The sequence below is a fragment of the Arachis hypogaea genome, chromosome 1, assembly GCF_003086295.3.
Source record: "Arachis hypogaea cultivar Tifrunner chromosome 1, arahy.Tifrunner.gnm2.J5K5, whole genome shotgun sequence".
Taxonomy (NCBI): domain Eukaryota; kingdom Viridiplantae; phylum Streptophyta; class Magnoliopsida; order Fabales; family Fabaceae; genus Arachis; species Arachis hypogaea.
In genome coordinates, this window is record NC_092036.1 from 104,092,644 (window position 1) to 104,112,145 (window position 19,502).

Below are 19,502 nucleotides of genomic sequence, written 5' to 3' on the forward strand. Positions count from 1 at the left end.
AGTACTCTATGTTTAGATACAATACAAAACAATCATCTTGATTTACTCCATTCTCGTGCCATAAAACAAGCACAAAAATATTAAGACCTTGGCCTACTACATCTATCATGGATCAAAATAAATGAATGGGATCCAAGCTGCAGAATATTAATTGAAGGTCCATCAAGATATGCAACTCAAACCACATGTTACTGCAAATAAGATCATTATTCATTAAGCATTCTACTAGAGCTTAATACAGAAAATTTAATTACTTTAGTGTAAGGATTGATTATTCATATCCTTAGGAGATTTGTTCCTACATGAAATGCAATAATTCATGGCTTTATTAATAACTGAGAAAGAAGACAACCCCATGCCAGGTACGGTCCTTTTTATCATCATTGAGTGCAACCAACCAAAATAACATTTGTCATCACTCACTCACACTTCCTATCCTCTACCATTATTACTACTACACAATTTTGGAACCTTGTCTAATCTTTTACAAAATACTAATTAGTATAATCACTATTTTCTGGTTCTTAAATTAATAGCCTCTTTCAGCTTTTTTGTTCATTAAAAAAACTAAGATTTTGAAAGAAAAAAATTTATTTAAATACATCAATTTTTTAATAAACCAAAATAGTATAATTTTGGTGTTCCTATTTTACCTCACAAGTAAATTGTATAGAGAGTCTAGTGTCATGTAATTTATGCCCTTTGAATTTTGGAACAACATTGTCTTTTGACAGTTGACACAGTGATATCTTTTTCGGATAAGATAGAAATTTACAGAAAAAAAAGCCAAAAGAAAGTTTAAAAATCCAACGCTGACCCTATGCAAGCAAATGTTATAACGAGAAACAAATCTATGATAACGTGTAAATGATTTTTGGGTGAAATCCTTCCAAACCATTGTCAAATTTGAGAGCAAGTTATCTATCATATGTGGCAATATGATAGAGGTACAATTTTATATAAATGGGACCGAATCTATTAGTCCTGAGAGAAAAAATTAGGAATTTTTTTTAAGAGAAATTTATAGTGATTAATTATTTTTAGTATTTTTTGTCATCATCTAGTTAGTACATATATTAAATTGTCTTTAGTAAATAAATTTTATTAATTCATATGTGTAAATTTTAAAAAATATAAATATAAAATATATTTATTTATGTGTAATTGTGTATAGAATTTTAATAAATATAAATACAAATTATATATTTTTTGTGTGTAAAAAATATGTAAATATGAGTATGAATTATTGCTAGTTAATTATTGGCCAAAAATAATAATATTTATTGAGAATGTAGCATTACTTTTTTTTTTATTCGTTAATCTTGAAATTTTTATTATTTTATTGGTTGATTGCTTGTTTAAATTTTTATTTTTTATGATTCATATGTAACTGTAGGCTTCATTTCATATGCTTAGGTCCCCTAGTGGTAAATTACTTTAAAAAATGAAAAAAAAAAGGCATTAAGTTGAAGGAGCTGGAATTGACAAAATTGACTTAAGAGAAACAATGAATGTGGTTAGTCTTTAAGATGGAAGGCAAGCCAGTCAAAGATATGGACGCATGGTTAGGCTTATGCTTAGAAAAGCTCATGTTAAAGTCATAATATCACACATTCACACGCATAACGTGAGACCATATAGATTGAAAATTTAGTCCTCCTAAAAAGGTACTAGCTAAAAAAAATCGATGACAACAAAAGCTCAGATTGTTACTTAATTAATGCAATTTTTTATTTTTGTCTTCATTATTGGGAGTCATCTCCAAGTAGGATTAGCTCGTATTATATGACCGACTTCCAACGATGCAAACGCTGGAAAATTTTGACGTCTAGCTTGGTCCTGCCACAAATGTGTTAGTTCATTGGAGCGAGCTCATAAGGTTTTTTCGTCCACACAGTAACACCAAATCAATTAAGAAAAAATAAGAACCACACTCCAATTTCAGCGGAGGCTATTACACTGTTTAGTTCTCTCTGATTCATATATGTGGAAATTGACAGGCCACACATCCCACGTATTCAACTTCCAACTTCCATGTTAAATCAAAACTTTTTCAATCTTTTCTCAAGCAATATGCAGAATATATTAGGAAATGCAAAATAACCCTAGTTAATGAATGAATACGTTATAATACCAACAATTTATAATCCCACTATATTACGTATACATTAAAATTAACTACTAAATAATATATATTTATGTATAATATACAATAATTAATTTTAATATATAAATAATATTTTTATTTATAATAGAACATTTATATACATAGAATCTCCACAAATATACTAATAAAAAATGGTTAAAAACTAACAAATTTTATTATTTTTAGTTATTAATTTAATTTTTTTAATTTAATAATAATTAAAAATAATAAATTATGCTAATTTTCTAAGGTTACTGATCCTAATCCTAAAAAACGATATATATCCAAAAAGTGACTAATAACTATCTCTAACCAACGAACTATGATGAGTGAAATATTTAAATATTTAATGCGAGGCTTCTGAAGAAGATATTTCTAAAGAGAATTATATATTTTTTTTTATTGTCCTTGCGCCGCCATCAAGCATAACCATTAAGAGGAATTTCGTCACTAATTAATATTACAACAAAAGTTGTAGTAGTGACAAACAAGCATGAGGAATGCTCCCTTATTGGCAAATGTGGCATAACGTAGTTTACAACAATTGGTGGCGAAATAAATTTGTTTAAAACAATATTTATCTACAACTACAACTAATCCATTTGCTTTCAACCATACAAATATACACATGGTGCCAAAATAGCCAAGGCATGCTTAATCAACATGGGATTAAATTATATAAAAAAAAACACACACACACACACAATATCCCCACCATTCATCTGAAGAAAACATCTAGTTTCTTCATTACCCTAATTAAACACCGCCATGGAGAAAACACAAAATAAAGAGAACCTAGAGAACACCGTAAAAAGGAATTTGGAGTGAAGTGGGGAGAGAGAGCATTTTTTCTGCGCCTTTTGCTTTAATCGAAGCCACTGCTTTCGCCGACCTCGTTCTTGGCGACACCCACCCATCCCCATCTATACTTTCATTTTCTATTTTCTTATCACATTATTTAACTATTATAATGATACTCCATAATCATGTTTACGGTCACCAAGTACATACTATATTATCGCGTTAGTATTATAGTTTAATCTAGAGGCATATTTTCGGATAACCACTGTATAATAAAATAATTGAAATAAAATTGATGTGCAGGGCATGCAGTTTGAAAGAATTAAATTGGACCACTATATATATTTTTTTTCCTGAAAGGTGTTTCGTCATCACCGGCAACTGCAGCATTGACATAATCGACACACCGCCCAATTACTTTGATGCCATACAAACATGCCCAACGGTGCTCTCACAGCACCTTTCCATTTCATTCCAACCACGAAACGGCGTCGTTTAGTGGACAACCTTACAACATTCGAACATGTTTTGCTCACACTTTCCTAATGCCTGCTACACTACTAGCCAGTAGTAGCCAATAAAATATTAATACTTAGCAGTATTACTAGGAGGTTAATTTATAAAAAAGAAAATAAAACATACTTAGTTAGAAATGGTATCAATTTATTAACTACAGTCGTAGATAGGAAAATGAAAGCTCCGTTGAATTAAAGGGTGAAAGAAAATAAAAGAAATTCGTTCAACAATAACAAACAGAGAACTATAGAAGACATTCTCGATTGAAGTGGCCTACAAAGCATCAATCAATCAATCAATCAGCAGACATAACAATCAATGATCCGATCATCTCAGAAACAACAAAACCCAAAAATGGAAGAAATGTGTATGACGAGAACAAATTGAAACCACAGAATAGTAGGTTGATGATTAAGTATGAACTAATTGTGATTGTAACAATAGTAATCACCTAGAGCAAACAAAAACCAGACTACTATGTCTTTTTGTACATCGAAGGGGGTAGTGATTAACAATAATAATGTACAAAAATAGATAAACAAAGGGAAAAAAGAAAGGGCAAGGACTAATTAAACCCACCTTTAATTTGCTCTATTCATGTTCCTTTTATTTGATTGTCTACTACTCACTACTGCCCCTGACCCCAACCACCCCAAATCTTGTCTCCAATGAAACTAACTAACCTCCTAACTGGACCTTTCTCCTCACCACCTTCAACCCCAACATCACCGCCGCCGTCACCAGCTTCATCGTCAACACGACCAGCCCCGCTGCTTTTACTACTCTCCGCCGCAGATTCCATGGGTTCATCAGATACCAGCGCCAACTGCTCGGGCTTGCTCTTATAAGAACCCTTCTTGTTCCTCTTGTCTTTCTTCTTGTTCTTTGGGGGCTCGTTATTGCTCTCTAACCAGGCCTCATAGGCGTCGATAATTTCATGTATGCGTCGTTGATTAGGAGAGTTGTCCCACCTTTCCCAGTAAATCTTGTAGCAAATGAAGCAGCCGCAGTTATACAGAGGCGGATGGTTACCCTCCACAACCACCTTCTGGCTGTTGCCGTTATTGTTGGTGGTGGTGGTGGTGGTGCGGCGAGGTTTGGGGTTGGAGGAAGAGGGGCTAGAGGAAAAGGGGCATGTTAGGAGATAAGCAAGGACTTCTAAGTCTTGAGGAGAAAGAGCGACGGTGAGAGTGAGGATGGCGGGTGGCAAGAAGGCGAGGTGGTGGTCCGATATTACCGGCGGCGAGGGATGCACCGTTCCTTTACGATAGAGCTTCTTCATGTTTTCTTGGTTTTCAGTCAACCTGAAGTTGTTCAGCCTCGACAGTTCCAAGAGATGAAGATTAAAAGAAGAGAAAAGAAAAGACTTTGGAGTTTGAAGGGTAGATGAGGTTTTATTCTGATTCTGTGCAGAGAAGAGGGAGAAAGAGAGAAATAAATGGGTGGGAAGAGAGAGAGAGAGAAATGAAGAGATGCTATTGCAATCGGTATCTGATAGTATTAGTAATAGTAATATTAATTAATGTGTTGTGGTAATTAATGTAACATAATGAAATTGTTAATGGAGTATACATTGGGAAGGGGTAGTGCTCACGTGTGATGCGGTTCTTCATCACTTCCTGCTCCTCTGCTATACCTGCCACTCGATACTTATTTTTTTTTTTTAAAAATTATCAAAGTATTAGTGAATTTTATGAAGGTGCTTTCTGTGGTACCCATTATGTTACCATGGCTATAGTGATTACAAGTAATCTATCAATTAAATGTGAACATCTGATTTTTTTTTTTAATTTAAAAGCGTATTACTAAAAGTGTTGTTTAAAAAGAAAGTGTTACCCTTAATCGTTAACTTGGCTCTGATACCAAATTTTTTACTTTTAACTTTGAATAAAAATAATTTGTAAATTCTAAAATATTGACAATTTCTACTATTTCTCTAGTTTTTAATGTATATTTATAATTTATAACTTTTTAATCTTGTTTTAGTTTATAATATTCTTTTTTGCATGGATTACTGTATATAAAATCTTTTATCTGTTTGTCTTTTTCTTTAATATAATTTCTCAAATCCTCAATAACTTCTTTTATTTCTACACTTTCTCTTGTTTCTAAATATCTGTTTAATTTTTCAATTTCATTCTCCATTTTTTCTTTCAGCAGCTTTAATTCTTTTAAGTCATAATATGGTTTTTCAGGCATTTATAAATTTTTTAAGTTTAATTTCAACTTGTTTATATTTATTTTTATTTCTATCCTTTTTATTATAAGATCATTAATTTCAATCTGAAGATTATTTAATTCCCTTTTATACTTCTTTATTTTACTTTTTAATTTTCTCGTTCTATTTCTTTTTTTTTTATTTTCTGGTTTTTCAATCTTTTTATACTTCATTATTTAAAATTTTCGCAAACTCTATCATCGATTCATCACTATTTTCTAGAGATTCTATTAATTTTTCTAGCTTTTCAACTTCTTTTTTCAACTTGTCATAAATTATTTTTAGGGCTTCAAATGCTCTTTGATTTATTTCAGAAAACTGTAAATAATTTAAACGATTTTCTCTTTCAAAGAACTCTTGTTTCTTGTCTTGATAAGTTACATATATTTCTTCTTTATTTATTGTCATAGTTTAGTGTTTAGGGTCTCATTTAATTTTTCGACCTTTTTTGTTAGTTCTTTTATTTCAGAACTTTCTTCTTTAATTTTTAACTTAGATAAACTTAAAGGGCTATTAATTTTAGATTCTCTTATTTGAAAATTCGATGAAACTAATTTTCCTGATGGTTCTTTTAGTAATAAGACTGGGTTTTCAATAGCTTTATATTTTGGTATTTCTGTTTTTACAATTTTCTGAAATAATTCATCAACATAAATCCTTTCTCTGTTTTTAAATATTATACTATGATGGCTATTTGTTAAAGCGTAATTTATTGCATATGTAATTGAGAATGGTTCATCATCTTGTTCCATTAGATTCTTTCTGTGAAATTTATAAGCTAAACTTATAGATCTTCCAAGATTTTCAGTTGATAAAGGTATAGCGTATCCAAGATGGGCATTGAATTTAACATTTACGTTTGCCAAGTTTCTATGAACAATTCCAATTATTTGATCTATTGGGTCATCAGTAATTCTTTTATCACAGATTGCTAAGCTTATTGGTGAATTAATTCCTTTCATATATGTAGATTTGATCAAGACTTGTATAATACTAATATGAATCTATCCAATTTTAGATCTTTTTTGTTGATCCTTAATTTTCTCAATCTGTTTACTCAATTCTTCATCATTTATCAAAGCTATTTCAAGTTCTCCATTGGCGGATTTTTATCTTTATAGGGGCTTCAAGTTGAATTTTTCCATAGTATATTATATTTTTTCTATTAAAAACTTCTTTTAAAAGATTTTGTTTATTAAAATTTTCATTTGATTTGAGATTTAATTCTGTTTTTAGCACAGCCTGTTTTTCATTATCTAATAAGGCAGATAATCTATAATAATCAGATTCTTCCGTTAATTCTAAACTTTCTAAATAATTCATAACTAAGAGATTAGGATAAAGGCGTACCTTTCTGGAGAAAAACTTCCTTTATTTAGAATATTTTACATAAGATGTTTTTATCTCCAGAGGGGAGATTATAGATACTAACTCCAGAGGGGAGTTTAGAATTGGTTTTTCCTAAGGGAATTCTTCTTCAAACTATAGAATCGCCTCGGCAGCTTCCTCCTTGCTCTCCTAGCATATGAGTACTCTTAGCCTCCTGCTTTCTACTGTCTGATGCCTTCTACAATTGCCTAGGCAATCTATTTATAATGGTTGGGTCTGATGGACAATTCCCATCCTTACCCTTCTTATGACGTCATTGCTTACGTCATTATTTATTATCTTGCACCAGCTACATTGTTGGTGCTCTATGACCTAAGCGCTTACGTCATTATGCAATAATGTCGAGGGATGCTTCAGATGCGCTGTCCTCTTCTTTTATGTGGGTGGATGCGCTGTCTTCTTCTTTTATCATGTGGGTGGATCCCATTTCATTACTTTCTTCAGATATTTCTGAGACACACAGCTGGCACTTGTGGTCTTCTCTGTCTTTTATCAAATAGCAGAGATTCCTCTTTATCCCTTCGGAGAGCTTTTCTAAGAGTCCAGATAAGTTGTAGAATGCTGATTCAAATTCCACTAAGAGTCTCATCTCTCTTTCTTCAATTTCATTTCTTTTACTGGACACAAGCAGAGTATTTCTGCTTTTATAATTGATTCTTGTGTGATATTCCCTTGTTATCTTTTGAGTTCTTTCGAAGACCCTTGCTAGTGTGCTGGCTAGTCTACCTTCATGACTGTAGATTGTTAAATCTTGAACTTGATCAATTGGTTGAAAATTTCCTGGGAAGACGGACATGAATATTACTTGATGTGCTGGAACCAAGCATTCTTCTTCTTCATTAAAAATAGGTTGACTGTTTGTAAATTTTAGGGATATATCCCTTGAATTTACGTTGTCAATCATATTTTTAAATCTCTTTACTGCATCAACGAATCCTGCAGGAAACTCACTAATAATTTTCAAATCATTAAAAATTAAAATTGTATCAATTAATCCATACTGGAAAAACTGATAGGTGTCAGATGGGAAAGCTTCTGGAAATATAACCAGCTTTGTTAGTTGTTCTTTGGCAATAGGATAATATCCCAAGATTACCCTCTTTTCTTCAGTCCAATTCAGGACTATGTTAAGGGTTTCTCTGAGATTTGATCTACAGACCTTTTTCTTTTCCTTGATTTCAGCCTTTGTAGGAATGTTTCTTATTATCCCTGTTCTCTGGGTTTGAATTGGAGCTTTATCTGCTCTTTTTAGGGTTTACTCTGGATGAAGAGCTTCATATTCTCTGAAGGATTCCTTTGCTTCTTCCAATGTTAAAAACCCTCCTTTATGAATTATTTTTGATTGATGTGTAAATGGTGCTGCTTTTTTCTAGGCATCATATACTCCTTTCATGGAGCCATTATAAATTACATAATATTTTTTATCTTGGGTGGATTTTTTGATAATTTCAGCAATTGTTTTATTTTCTGGAATTTTTTCCTCACCTAATTTGTCCACCACGCTTAGCTGGCTGAACTCTGATGGTTTTGGTTGTTGTGTTGATTTCATTGCTTCGATGGCCTTCTTGAGGGATTGGATCTGTGTCCTTATTTGCTGACAATGCTTGCATTCTTCGAGTTCTTGTTCGTATTTTTGAATTTCTTGATTTAATGCGTTGTAGACGAACTCCATTCTCTTGTTAATGTATCTGCAATAACATTTTTGTCACCCTTAATATATTCAATTTTTATTGGATATTGTAACAAAAATAGTTGCCATCTTACCAATCGTCCATGATTATAATCAACTTTCAAATTATATCGTATGAAACCTGTTAAATAACTTGAATCTGTCCTTAATGTAAATTCTTTGGGTAGTAAATCAATTTTCCATTTCTTAAGAGATTTAATTGCTGCTAGAGTTTCCCTTTCATAAGTAGTATATCTCTGTTCTGTTGGAGTAAAAGTCCCTGAAATATACCTGCAAAGTAATTCCTTTGGGGGATATTTAGAATCTAGTGATTCTTTTTCTTGTTCCAACCTTTTTATAGCTTTCTTAGCTTTTAGACATCCTGACCAGGTTATGTCTGAAGCGTTTGTTTCTACTATTAAGTAGTCATTTTCTTCTGGAATATAAAGTTCTGGAAGTTTTTCACATAATTCTTTAATTCTTTGAATTTGTGTACTATCTTTTTCATCCCATTTTCATACTTTTTTAGTACTTATTTTTGGAAATAAGCTTTTAGTGTATTCTGTTATATTCTTTAAAAATCCCTGATCAGAAATATAATTTATACACCCTAAAAATCTTTGTAATTGTTTTCTATCTTCTATTTTATTAGGAAATAAATTTACCTTTTCTAGAACATTTGGTTGAAGTTTTAGCTTTCCTTGAGTGGATAGAATTAATCCAAGGAACTCTATTTCTTGTTTTGCTATTCTTGCTTTCTTTTTACTAAGAACTAATCCTTTTTCCTTGCATCTTTCTAAAACTATTAATAATTTTTGAAGATGATCTTCTTTATTCTGTTTTGTAAAAATTAGTATATCATCAATGTATACTAAAACAAATTCATTTAACTCTTTTAGATTTTCTTCCATAAATCTTTGATAAATACCTGGGGCTTGCTTTAATCCGAATGGTAATACATTCCATTCATAAAGCAACACACTTGTTGATTCTTTTGTTGGGAAAGTAAAAGCAGTTAATTTCTTTGTTTCTTCGTCTAAACGAAGTTGCCAATATCCTGATTTTGCATCAAGAGATGAAAACCAAGTTGCTCCTTTGATTTTTTCTAAAATAGAATCTTTTCTTGGAAGTTTATGAGCATCACCAATAGTTGCTTCATTCATTTTCTTATAGTTTATTACCATTCTTCGTTTTCCCCTTTTAATTTCATTATTGTTTTCAACGTAAAAAGCTGGAGCCGCATGAGGACTTTTACTTAATCTTATAATTCCTTTTTCCAAAAGATCTTTACACTCTAATGAGAACTCTTCTCTATCTCTTGCGGAATAAGGAATTTTATTTGGAACATTTATCTCTTTTGTGGGATCTTTTAATTTAATGCTTACTAATTCGTTATTTGTATTTTTAATATCTAAAGGATTTTCAGCACAAATTTCATCCAAGAGTTCTTCTATTTTTATTTCAAGATTATTTTTTGGAATATTTATCTGAAAGTATAGATTTAAATAACATGTTTCTAATATAGAAAATATTTTAAATTTTAAGATCTTATCTATAGTAGTAGTTGGTATTTTTATACGTTTTGATTTTTGATTTATTGAAGAATCGTGTGGAGCTTTTAAAACTATATATGTTAATTCTTGAATGAATGGATGATATAGCTTTAAAAAGTTATTTCTTATGATAAAATCCATTCCAGAATCTAACATATATATAGATGGAACAATGAACCTATAATTTTGAATAAAAATTTCAACCATCTCTGCTTTTTGGTCAATTTTATGTATTGATTTGTCAGCTATTCTAACTCTTAATGGTTTCTTTAATTTTTTCCAATCAAGTTTTATATTTGAACTAGCAAAGCATTGTGTTGCCCCAGAGTCTACGAAAGCATTTATAAACTTTTCTGTTATTTTTATAGTAATAAATGTAGCATTATTACTCAGTCTCTGAGTCTGTTTCCGAGACATATTCAAAGATATAGTCTAAGTTATCATCAAATTCTTCTAATGGTTCCATGAAACAAGACTTAGCAATTTCTATTTGTTTAGTAAGATCCTTTTTATCCTTCTTTTTCGGGCATTCATTTGTGTAGTGTCCTTCTTCTTGGCAATACCAATATTTACAATTTTCTTTTTTATTCGGGCAATAGTTATTTCTTTGTCTTTTGTTTTTATTGTTATTTTCTTTTCTAAAATATATCTTTTTTCTCTAGTTTGGATAATATTTTCTTTTTCTAAATTGATATTTTCTTTTTCTTTGAAAATTTTTATTAAGACCATATTTTTGAGATATCTCCTCATTATCCTGACAGCAAATTCTGATTATATTTGCAAATCTTTTTTGAGTTGCTTCTTGCATACAACGTTCTTTTATTTCCTCTCTTATAGCAGAGGTTGCTCCACCAAAGTTATTTTCAATTGTTCCTCTATTTATTTCTCTTATAAATCTTCCCATTATAAATTCATTAGCAGGAATGGAAGTTTTGTTATGTACATACTAAGATAATGATTTTTATCTTCTTCTTTTAATTTGTAATAATGTATTCTATATTCACATATATAAGACTCCACATTACATAAATCATATATCTGAATATTAGCTAAATGGTTTTTTGCTTCTTGATATTCTTTATTATAGACTTCTTGTCTATGATCTATAATATTTTTTCCAAAAAATTCTTTATATAGAATCATCATCTATAACAATATATAATGGGAAAACCCATTTTTGGTGTCCAATTTTTCTTTCCATTTTTATCCTTTTTAGTAACCTACCTCCAGTTACAACATTTTGCTATTTCATTTCCATCCACGTTCACCTCAATATAACTTCTCCACGTTAATTTCTCTCACATTACGCTACTGCATCAGTTACAAAATTCTACTACTTAATTCTCCACTACTGCATCAGTTAATTCCTCTCACATCAATTACTCCGTCAATTGTATTATTCCCATTTTTTTTTCTTAATCTCTCTCACTTCACTGGTTACTCCATATCTCACCGTAATAGAAAAAATTTCTTTCATTTTTTCTCTGTCTTCTCCTGCATTCTTCTCACTTTGCCTAAATATAATGTAAAATCTTCGGTAATTTATTTTTTGTCATTAAATAAAAGTGTATAATTGTTTTTATATGTTTCTTTGATTAATTATAGTTGACAACATACCAATGGAAGATTCACGTGGGAGTGGTCGACGAACTTGGCAAGACTATGCCAGACAACGAAGACAAAATATAAGTGAAGAACAGAGGCAGCAACACCTTGCCAGAAGGCGTGCCAGTTACCGAGAGAGTATTAGACGAGGAAAACAAATCGATACATCAAGTGGACCAACTAACATGGCAACACCATTACAAGATATCACAAATATACCTCCTCAACAATACTCTATATCAGGTACTCTAAATTATACTTCTCAGTAATAAATTTATATTGTTAGTTTATTATTTAATATGATTTATTTTTTACGATATATCTATGTTACTGGACTCTTAGTACGTACCAATTATGTATAATCTATTTTTTGAGTGTACCCTTAAATTATCAAATTACATTATTTTCATCTTAATAATGAATTTTTTACATATACAGATACTCACAATAACACCGGAGTTGGTTCAAGTAATATACCAAACGATCCAAATATGGGTAGGAATCTTATATTTATATTTATTTAATTAATAATAATTTATTTTTTCTTAAATTTTGATTCAATAACTCTTTTATTATTGGCCTAAATAATATTATTATATTATCTTAAATGTAATTTACATCATTATAATCTCAATTATTAAATAGTTTAATAATTTTTTAATATAATATCATACAAATATAAAATTTTTATAACTGTATTATTATAAGAAAAATATATATATTCACTGTTTAATAATATATTTGTTATTAAATTTTCTTATTCTGTAAAAAAAAAACTTAATAGATAATTCTGGTATATTTTTTTAATTTTTTTTTCTACAATTTAGTTCGTCATTTAATTCGAATTATTTCTACAGTATCTCTATGTTACCGTACTCTACCGAATGTACTTTTAAATTCTCAGCCTACATTATTTTCATCTTAAGAATAAATTTTTTAACAATTTAATACTCATAATAAAAGCGAAACTGATTCAAGTAAGAAATCGAATGGTAATAAATATGGATAGGATTCCTGTATATTTATTTAATTAATAGTAATTTATTTTTTCATAAATTTTGATTCAATAGATCTTCCATTATTGTCCTAAAATTTTCTCGCGCGCCGTATCATTATAAAAAAATTAAATTAGATATATGTTTAATATTATAATTGTAGCTTAAATTTTTTCACTGTATAACAAAAAAAATTAGTTGATAATTTCAATATTTTTTTATACTTTTCCTTCTAAAAAATAAATATATCAGAAGTGATTATTTTTTCACTACATAAATTTAAATTGATAAATTTACTATTTCAATATTATAAGTTATAGATGCTACCAGTTTAATATAATTTTTATATTCACGAATTATTTATCTCTAAAGAAAAATTAAACACCGTAAATATAATCATTTAAAATACATTATTGTCGTTCCAATAATATGATTGCTATTATTCAGATGCTCATAATAATAGTGGTTCAATTAATATCTAATATAATTTTACGTTTCATATCTTTTTTAATATTCTACAATTCTTTTAAACGTTTTATTTAATACACAAAAAAGGTTAAAATATTTTTAATAAATGATAATTTCTTCACTTAATAAATCTATTATACGGCTACACTTGAATTTTTTTCAAATGGTGACTTTTTACAGGAACTCTAACTGCCTATCATGTATTTGTATTTTACGGTCACTATCTATTTTTTTAGTTATTCAGAGTTTGAATAATTATGATATTAATGGGTATTCTACGTTTTCTATTACTTCCAATCAATTTAATTTGGTATGATTTGTTTCTTTAAAAGTAACCTCTCAATTACCACTGATAGTGTACAGACTTAATTTAATGAAAAATTTTATAATTTTGTTTATGTGTTCTTTTTACATACTATCAGAAATTCATGGAAATAGATCTGATCAAAACAGTAGACGTGAAGAAAATGTAACTGGTTAGTATTGTACTTTTTTTTTCTTTATATATTTACTATTGTGACATAATTTTAATAGGTAAATAAATTTATAAAAAAAATATTATTTTATCCTTATCTGTTAGCATATTAATGTATTCATAGTAAGCATTAAGTGTGAGCATAATTGGTGTTAAAAAAATTATTTATTTAAGATCATTACAAGAATCAATTATAAAAAAAGAGTGCCAATGCCTAACAAAAAAAAATTTAAAATCTATACACAAATTTTTTTTATAAAAACCAATAAAATACTTAAAATATTTATTTGCCAATTAAAATAAAAAATATGTAAACTTTAGCAAAAATAATAAAATAGGTAATTTAAAAAATTTTATATTTTGTTGAATCATTCTGTTATAATTCACACAAACATGACAAAATAAAATAATTAAATAAAATGTTAAAAAAATTATTTATTTAAGATCATTACAAGAACCAATTATAAAAAAAGAGTGCCAGTGCCTAACAAAAAAAATTTAAAATCTATACACAAAAAAATTTTATAAAAACCAATAAAATACTTAAAATATTTATTTGCCAATCAAAATGAAAAATATGAAAACTTAAGCGAAAACAAAAAAAAATTAATTTAAAAAATTTTATATTTTGTTGAATTATTTTATTATTATAATTCACACAAATATGACAACATAAAAAATGATTAAATAAAATATATTTTAAGAAATAAAATAAATAGTAAAAATTAAAATGATAACTCTAGGCGAAAGCATACAAAATAAAAATTATTAGAAGTAATAGAATAAATAAAATATGAACAAATATTATCGTCATGTATTGTATTATTTCGACCAGTAATATCTAAACATTTAAAAAACATGAAACAAAACATACAAGCTAAAAAATTTGGCCAAAGGCAAAAATTGTCATATCCTATATAAGATAATTCACTAAAAAATGCTATAAGACAATTGATGAACAAAGAACTTTATACAAAAAAAAATTATGATATATAAAGAAAGTATTTTTTTTAAAAAAATTATTTATTTCAGACTCAATCTATATTGTATTGACTATTTAATCTAAAAAAATAATCCATGATAAACATAGTGTTACCATATAAACAAAAATATATAATGGAACAAGAAAATAATAAACATTTAGAATAATATAATGTTGTTATAGATCGTAAGTGATTTTAACTTTGTTATAACAGTTTCGAATAAAAGGTTTTAAACAAAATGATTTTATTAAAAAAAGAATAAAACTATATTGCTATAGAATAAATAATATTTCTTTATAATTAAAAGAATAAAAACATTTATTTAACGAATAAAAAACATCTTTAGAAAGAATAAAATAAAATATTTTATAATTAAAGTTGTTAAATACATCTGAATGACAAAATTTTAAAAAAATAAAGTCAAACAACATCACAATATTATACAATGTAACAAAGTCAAGAAAAATGATTGAAACATCACTTAAATATTTGATAGCTACTTATCTCTTTTTTATGATGACTACTATAATGGAAGTAATTTTTTGTATTTATAATCAACAAAGAACTATTTTTTTAGTTGCTACAAAATTCATCATTTTATGATTTTCATTATGAATATAACCAAATATATGTTAATTTAATACGAGTACAGAAATTAGACAAAATGTTCGAGCATCCCATAATTGTGCTCGAAATTTTCAAGAGGATGGAACAATAATTCGAACTCCACTACCAGTCCCAAGGACATGTCATTACTGTAGCGCACGTCTATTTCACCATGAGACGTTCGAGATGTGCTGTAATGGGGAAAAGTCTCTCTTCCCCGAGTAAATGCTCCTCAGGAATTGCTTGAAATCTTCTTGGACCCCTCTGTAGAAGGAAACCATTTTAGAAAACATATTCGTGGATACAATCATGTATTTTCCTTCACTTCGTGTGGTGTGCACATAGACGAACAACTGGCTATAACAGGTCGTGGTATATATACATTTCGTGCTCAAGGCTCAATATATCACAGTATAGGAGGATTTCATCCGGATCAGGGCACGCGGCCACGGTTTTTGCAACTGTACATATATGATACTGATCACGAGTTGCAGAATAGGATGCTGGAGAACACACAACTACATGAAACATTAGTTTTCAAGTTACAACAATTGCTACACCGGTATAATCCTTTTCTCCATGTGTTTCGCCAGCTTGCACAACGGTCAGATGTACATGAGTGTAGTTTGGTCATTAGAGAGCGACCTGCTAATCAGCCACAATATAGTCTTCCAACTGCGTCGCAGGTAGCAGCCATAATTGTTGGTGATGACGTTGAAACAATGATTCGTGGGCGAGATATTAAGGTGCAAACTCATGCTGGTAGCCTACGAAGGATTCAGGAATTCGTTGGCTATTACGATCCACTACAATATCCTCTTCTTTTTCCATTTGGAACTCATGGATGGGATATCAATACCCGAAGTCAAAGTGGCGGCAAAGTATCATGCCGAACATATAATAGTTATATGCTCCAGGTACAAATCTCCATTTCCTACGCAGTATAGACTTCAATAAAATTATGCCAAAAAATTGATCAATGTATCTAATCTTTTTTACAAATTCTAAAAAATTTGTAGATCCGCCCCGATGATCATTCCACCGTATTGCAAGCAGGACGACTACTACAACAATATGTTGTTGATAACTATGTGAAAATTGAAACCGGAAAGTTAAGATGGGTTCGAAATAGACAGAAGAAATTACGGGCTGAATTATACCAAGGTTTACAAGATGCTTTGCACACAGGAGAAACTAATGCAGGTAAACATTGTTGTATCTAATTGCTACTTCGAAAATAATTAAGAATTACCCAAAATAATTATTAAAACTAATAATATTTCTCTATATATTTGTCTTCAGAAAATGTTGGAAGAAAAAGAACAATATTACCATCGTCGTTCATTGGTAGCCGTCGCGACATGACCCAACGATATGAAGATGGAATGGCGATTGTTCTTAAAGAGGGAAAGCCAGATATTTTTCTCACAATGACATGCAATCCATCTTGGACTGAAATAACTACAGAACTCAACCCAGTTCAAACTCCACAAGATCGTCCAGATCTAACAACAAGAATTTTTCGAGCCAAATTTGAACAGCTGAAAGAGGATGTAATTACTAAGGGTGTCTTGGGAAAGGTGAAGAGCTATATTTATGTCACTGAGTTTCAAAAAAGAGGGTTGCCACATGTACATATGTTGCTAATCTTAAAAAACAATGACAAGTTAATTGACCCGGAGCATTATGATAGTTTGGTACGTGCAGAGATACCATCTAAAGAAGTAGAACCACACCTACATGATGCTGTGCTAAAACATATGATTCATGGTCCTTGCGGTACACTTGATCAATCTTCACCCTGCATGAAAAATGGCAAATGTAAACGCAACTACCCAAAAGAGTTCGCAGCAGAAACACGAAGAGGTGACAACTCATATCCGCAATATAGGCGACGATTCGACACTCCAGTACAAATTAACCAAAATGTCACGGTTGACAATAGATGGGTAGTTCCGTACAACCCTTGGCTACTACTAAAGTATGATTGCCATATTAATGTTGAGATATGTAGTAGCATCAAGAGTATAAAGTATCTCTACAAATATTGCTACAAGGGTCCAGACCGGGTTGCAATGGAAGTTCACAACAGTTCTAATGTTGACGAGGTCCAACAGTTTGTTGATGCAAGATGGATTGCTGCTCCAGAGGCATGTTGGAGAATATTTAAATTTAACCTTTACCGAATGTATCCATCAGTGGAAAGGTTACAAATTCATTTGCCAAATCAACATCAAGTGAGCTTCTATGATCACCAAACCATTTCTGAAATACTTAATGATGACTATTTCTCTAGAACAATGCTCACTGAGTTCTTTGCTCTAAATCGTGAGGAGGACCAACAATCTAGGCATCTTTTGTACAGGGAAATTCCAGAGTATTACACTTGGCACAACAAGGAAAAGGAATGGCGTCGGCGCAAGACACAGAGGAGATCCATCGGTAGGATTTATATTGTATCACCTTCAGAAGGAGAAAAATTCTATTTGCGTATTCTGTTATCTAATGTTAGAGGACCAATCAGTTGGGATGACTTGCTAACAGTGAATGGGATCCAATATTCGTCCTTCAAGCAATCTGCTCAACATCGAGGATTGTTAGAGAGTGACAGTAGCATCCGTGAATGTTTGGTTGAGGCATCTGTTTTACGATTGCCATGTGCTTTACGAAGGTTGTTTGCAACCATCTTAATATTTTGTGAGCCTACAGATGTAAGAAGCTTATGGGATGAATTTTTTTCACATATGGTGGATGATTATCCGTCAACCAGCACCACAACAGCCTTAGTGTTCACAAATCGGCTACTCAGGGATATAAATGATATACTCCTTCAGCACGGAAAACAGATTACACAATACGATTTGCCAGCTTTAACTCATGAAAATGACAATGACAACTCGATACCCAGAGTTATCCAAGAAGAACTGTCTGTCGAAGTACCCCGAGAAGACCTGTGTTCCGTAACAAGATTGAACAATGACCAGTCTAAAACTTTCAAGTGCATTATGAATACAATTGATCGAAAAGAAAGTGGAGTGTTCTTTGTTGATGGGCCAGGAGGATCAGGCAAAACATTTCTTTACAGAGCTATAATTGCAGAATTGAGAAATAAGGGTCATATTGTCTTGGTAACTGCATCATCAGGAATAGCCGCAACATTATTGCCTGGGGGTCGAACAGCTCATTCTAGGTTTAAGATCCCAATTAATGCAGAACCATCATCCATTTGCAACATAAGCAAACAATCAGATCTTGCAAAGCTGATTAGACAAACAACGGCAATCATCTGGGATGAAGCACCTATGGCAAATAAAGAATCGGTGCAATCATTAGACCGCACTCTGAGAGATATATTAGCAAACGGTATGCCATTTGGAGGAAAAGTGATGGTGATGGGAGGAGATTTCCGCCAAGTACTGCCTGTGGTACCGAAAGGTAGTAAGTCACAAATGATTTCAGCTTCTATAGTTAAGTCTCAATTATGGGCTTCCACGAAAATTCTCCATTTGCGACAAAATATGCGATCTTCTAATGATCATGTTTTTGCTGAGTATCTTATGCGCATTGGTGATGGAATTGAACCCACCATACATGAAGACTTTGTACGGATACAAGCAAATATGGCAATTCCGTGGGAGGGTGAAACATCGTTACACAAGTTAATAGAAGAAATATTTCCAAACTTACAATCTCATGGGTGGGACGCTTCTTACATGGTAGAAAGGGCAATATTGACACCAAAAAATCATGATGTGCAACAGCTTAATGATATAATTATCAACCAGTTTCCAGGAGAAGAATGAAATTTAATCTCATTTGATGAAGTAGAAGGAGATGCTAATAATTTATATCAACAAGAATATCTTAACTCAGTTTCTACAGGCGGGTTGCCACCTCATGTGTTGAAGGTAAAAGGAGGTGCACCTTTGATGTTATTGAGAAACATAGACCCTAAGGCCGGCTTATGCAATGGTACAAGGTTACTATGTCGTGGAACTTTTCAAAACATGTTGGACGTAGAAATTTTAACCGGTCATCACTGTGGAAGAAGAGCTTTCTTACCTCGGATAAAACACAA

At 30.7% G+C, this 19,502-nt stretch overlaps 2 protein-coding genes across 2 annotated transcripts; one reads left to right on the top strand and one right to left on the bottom strand.

Moving 5' to 3' along the window:
- Positions 1-3,846: 3,846 nt before the first annotated feature.
- Positions 3,847-5,150, bottom strand: LOC112706122 (uncharacterized). Its single transcript, XM_025757261.3, has one exon. The coding sequence runs from the start codon at positions 4,743-4,745 to the stop codon at positions 4,092-4,094; it is 654 nt and encodes a 217-aa protein (XP_025613046.1). The 5' UTR covers positions 4,746-5,150; the 3' UTR covers positions 3,847-4,091.
- Positions 5,151-11,911: 6,761 nt separating this feature from the next.
- Positions 11,912-19,227, top strand: LOC112764544 (uncharacterized). Its single transcript, XM_025810240.1, has 5 exons — positions 11,912-12,140; positions 12,336-12,392; positions 15,770-16,341; positions 16,444-16,627; positions 16,727-19,227. Exons 1-5 carry the CDS (start codon positions 11,912-11,914, stop codon positions 19,225-19,227), a joined length of 3,543 nt encoding a protein of 1,180 aa, XP_025666025.1.
- The last annotated feature ends 275 nt before the right edge of the window (positions 19,228-19,502 follow it).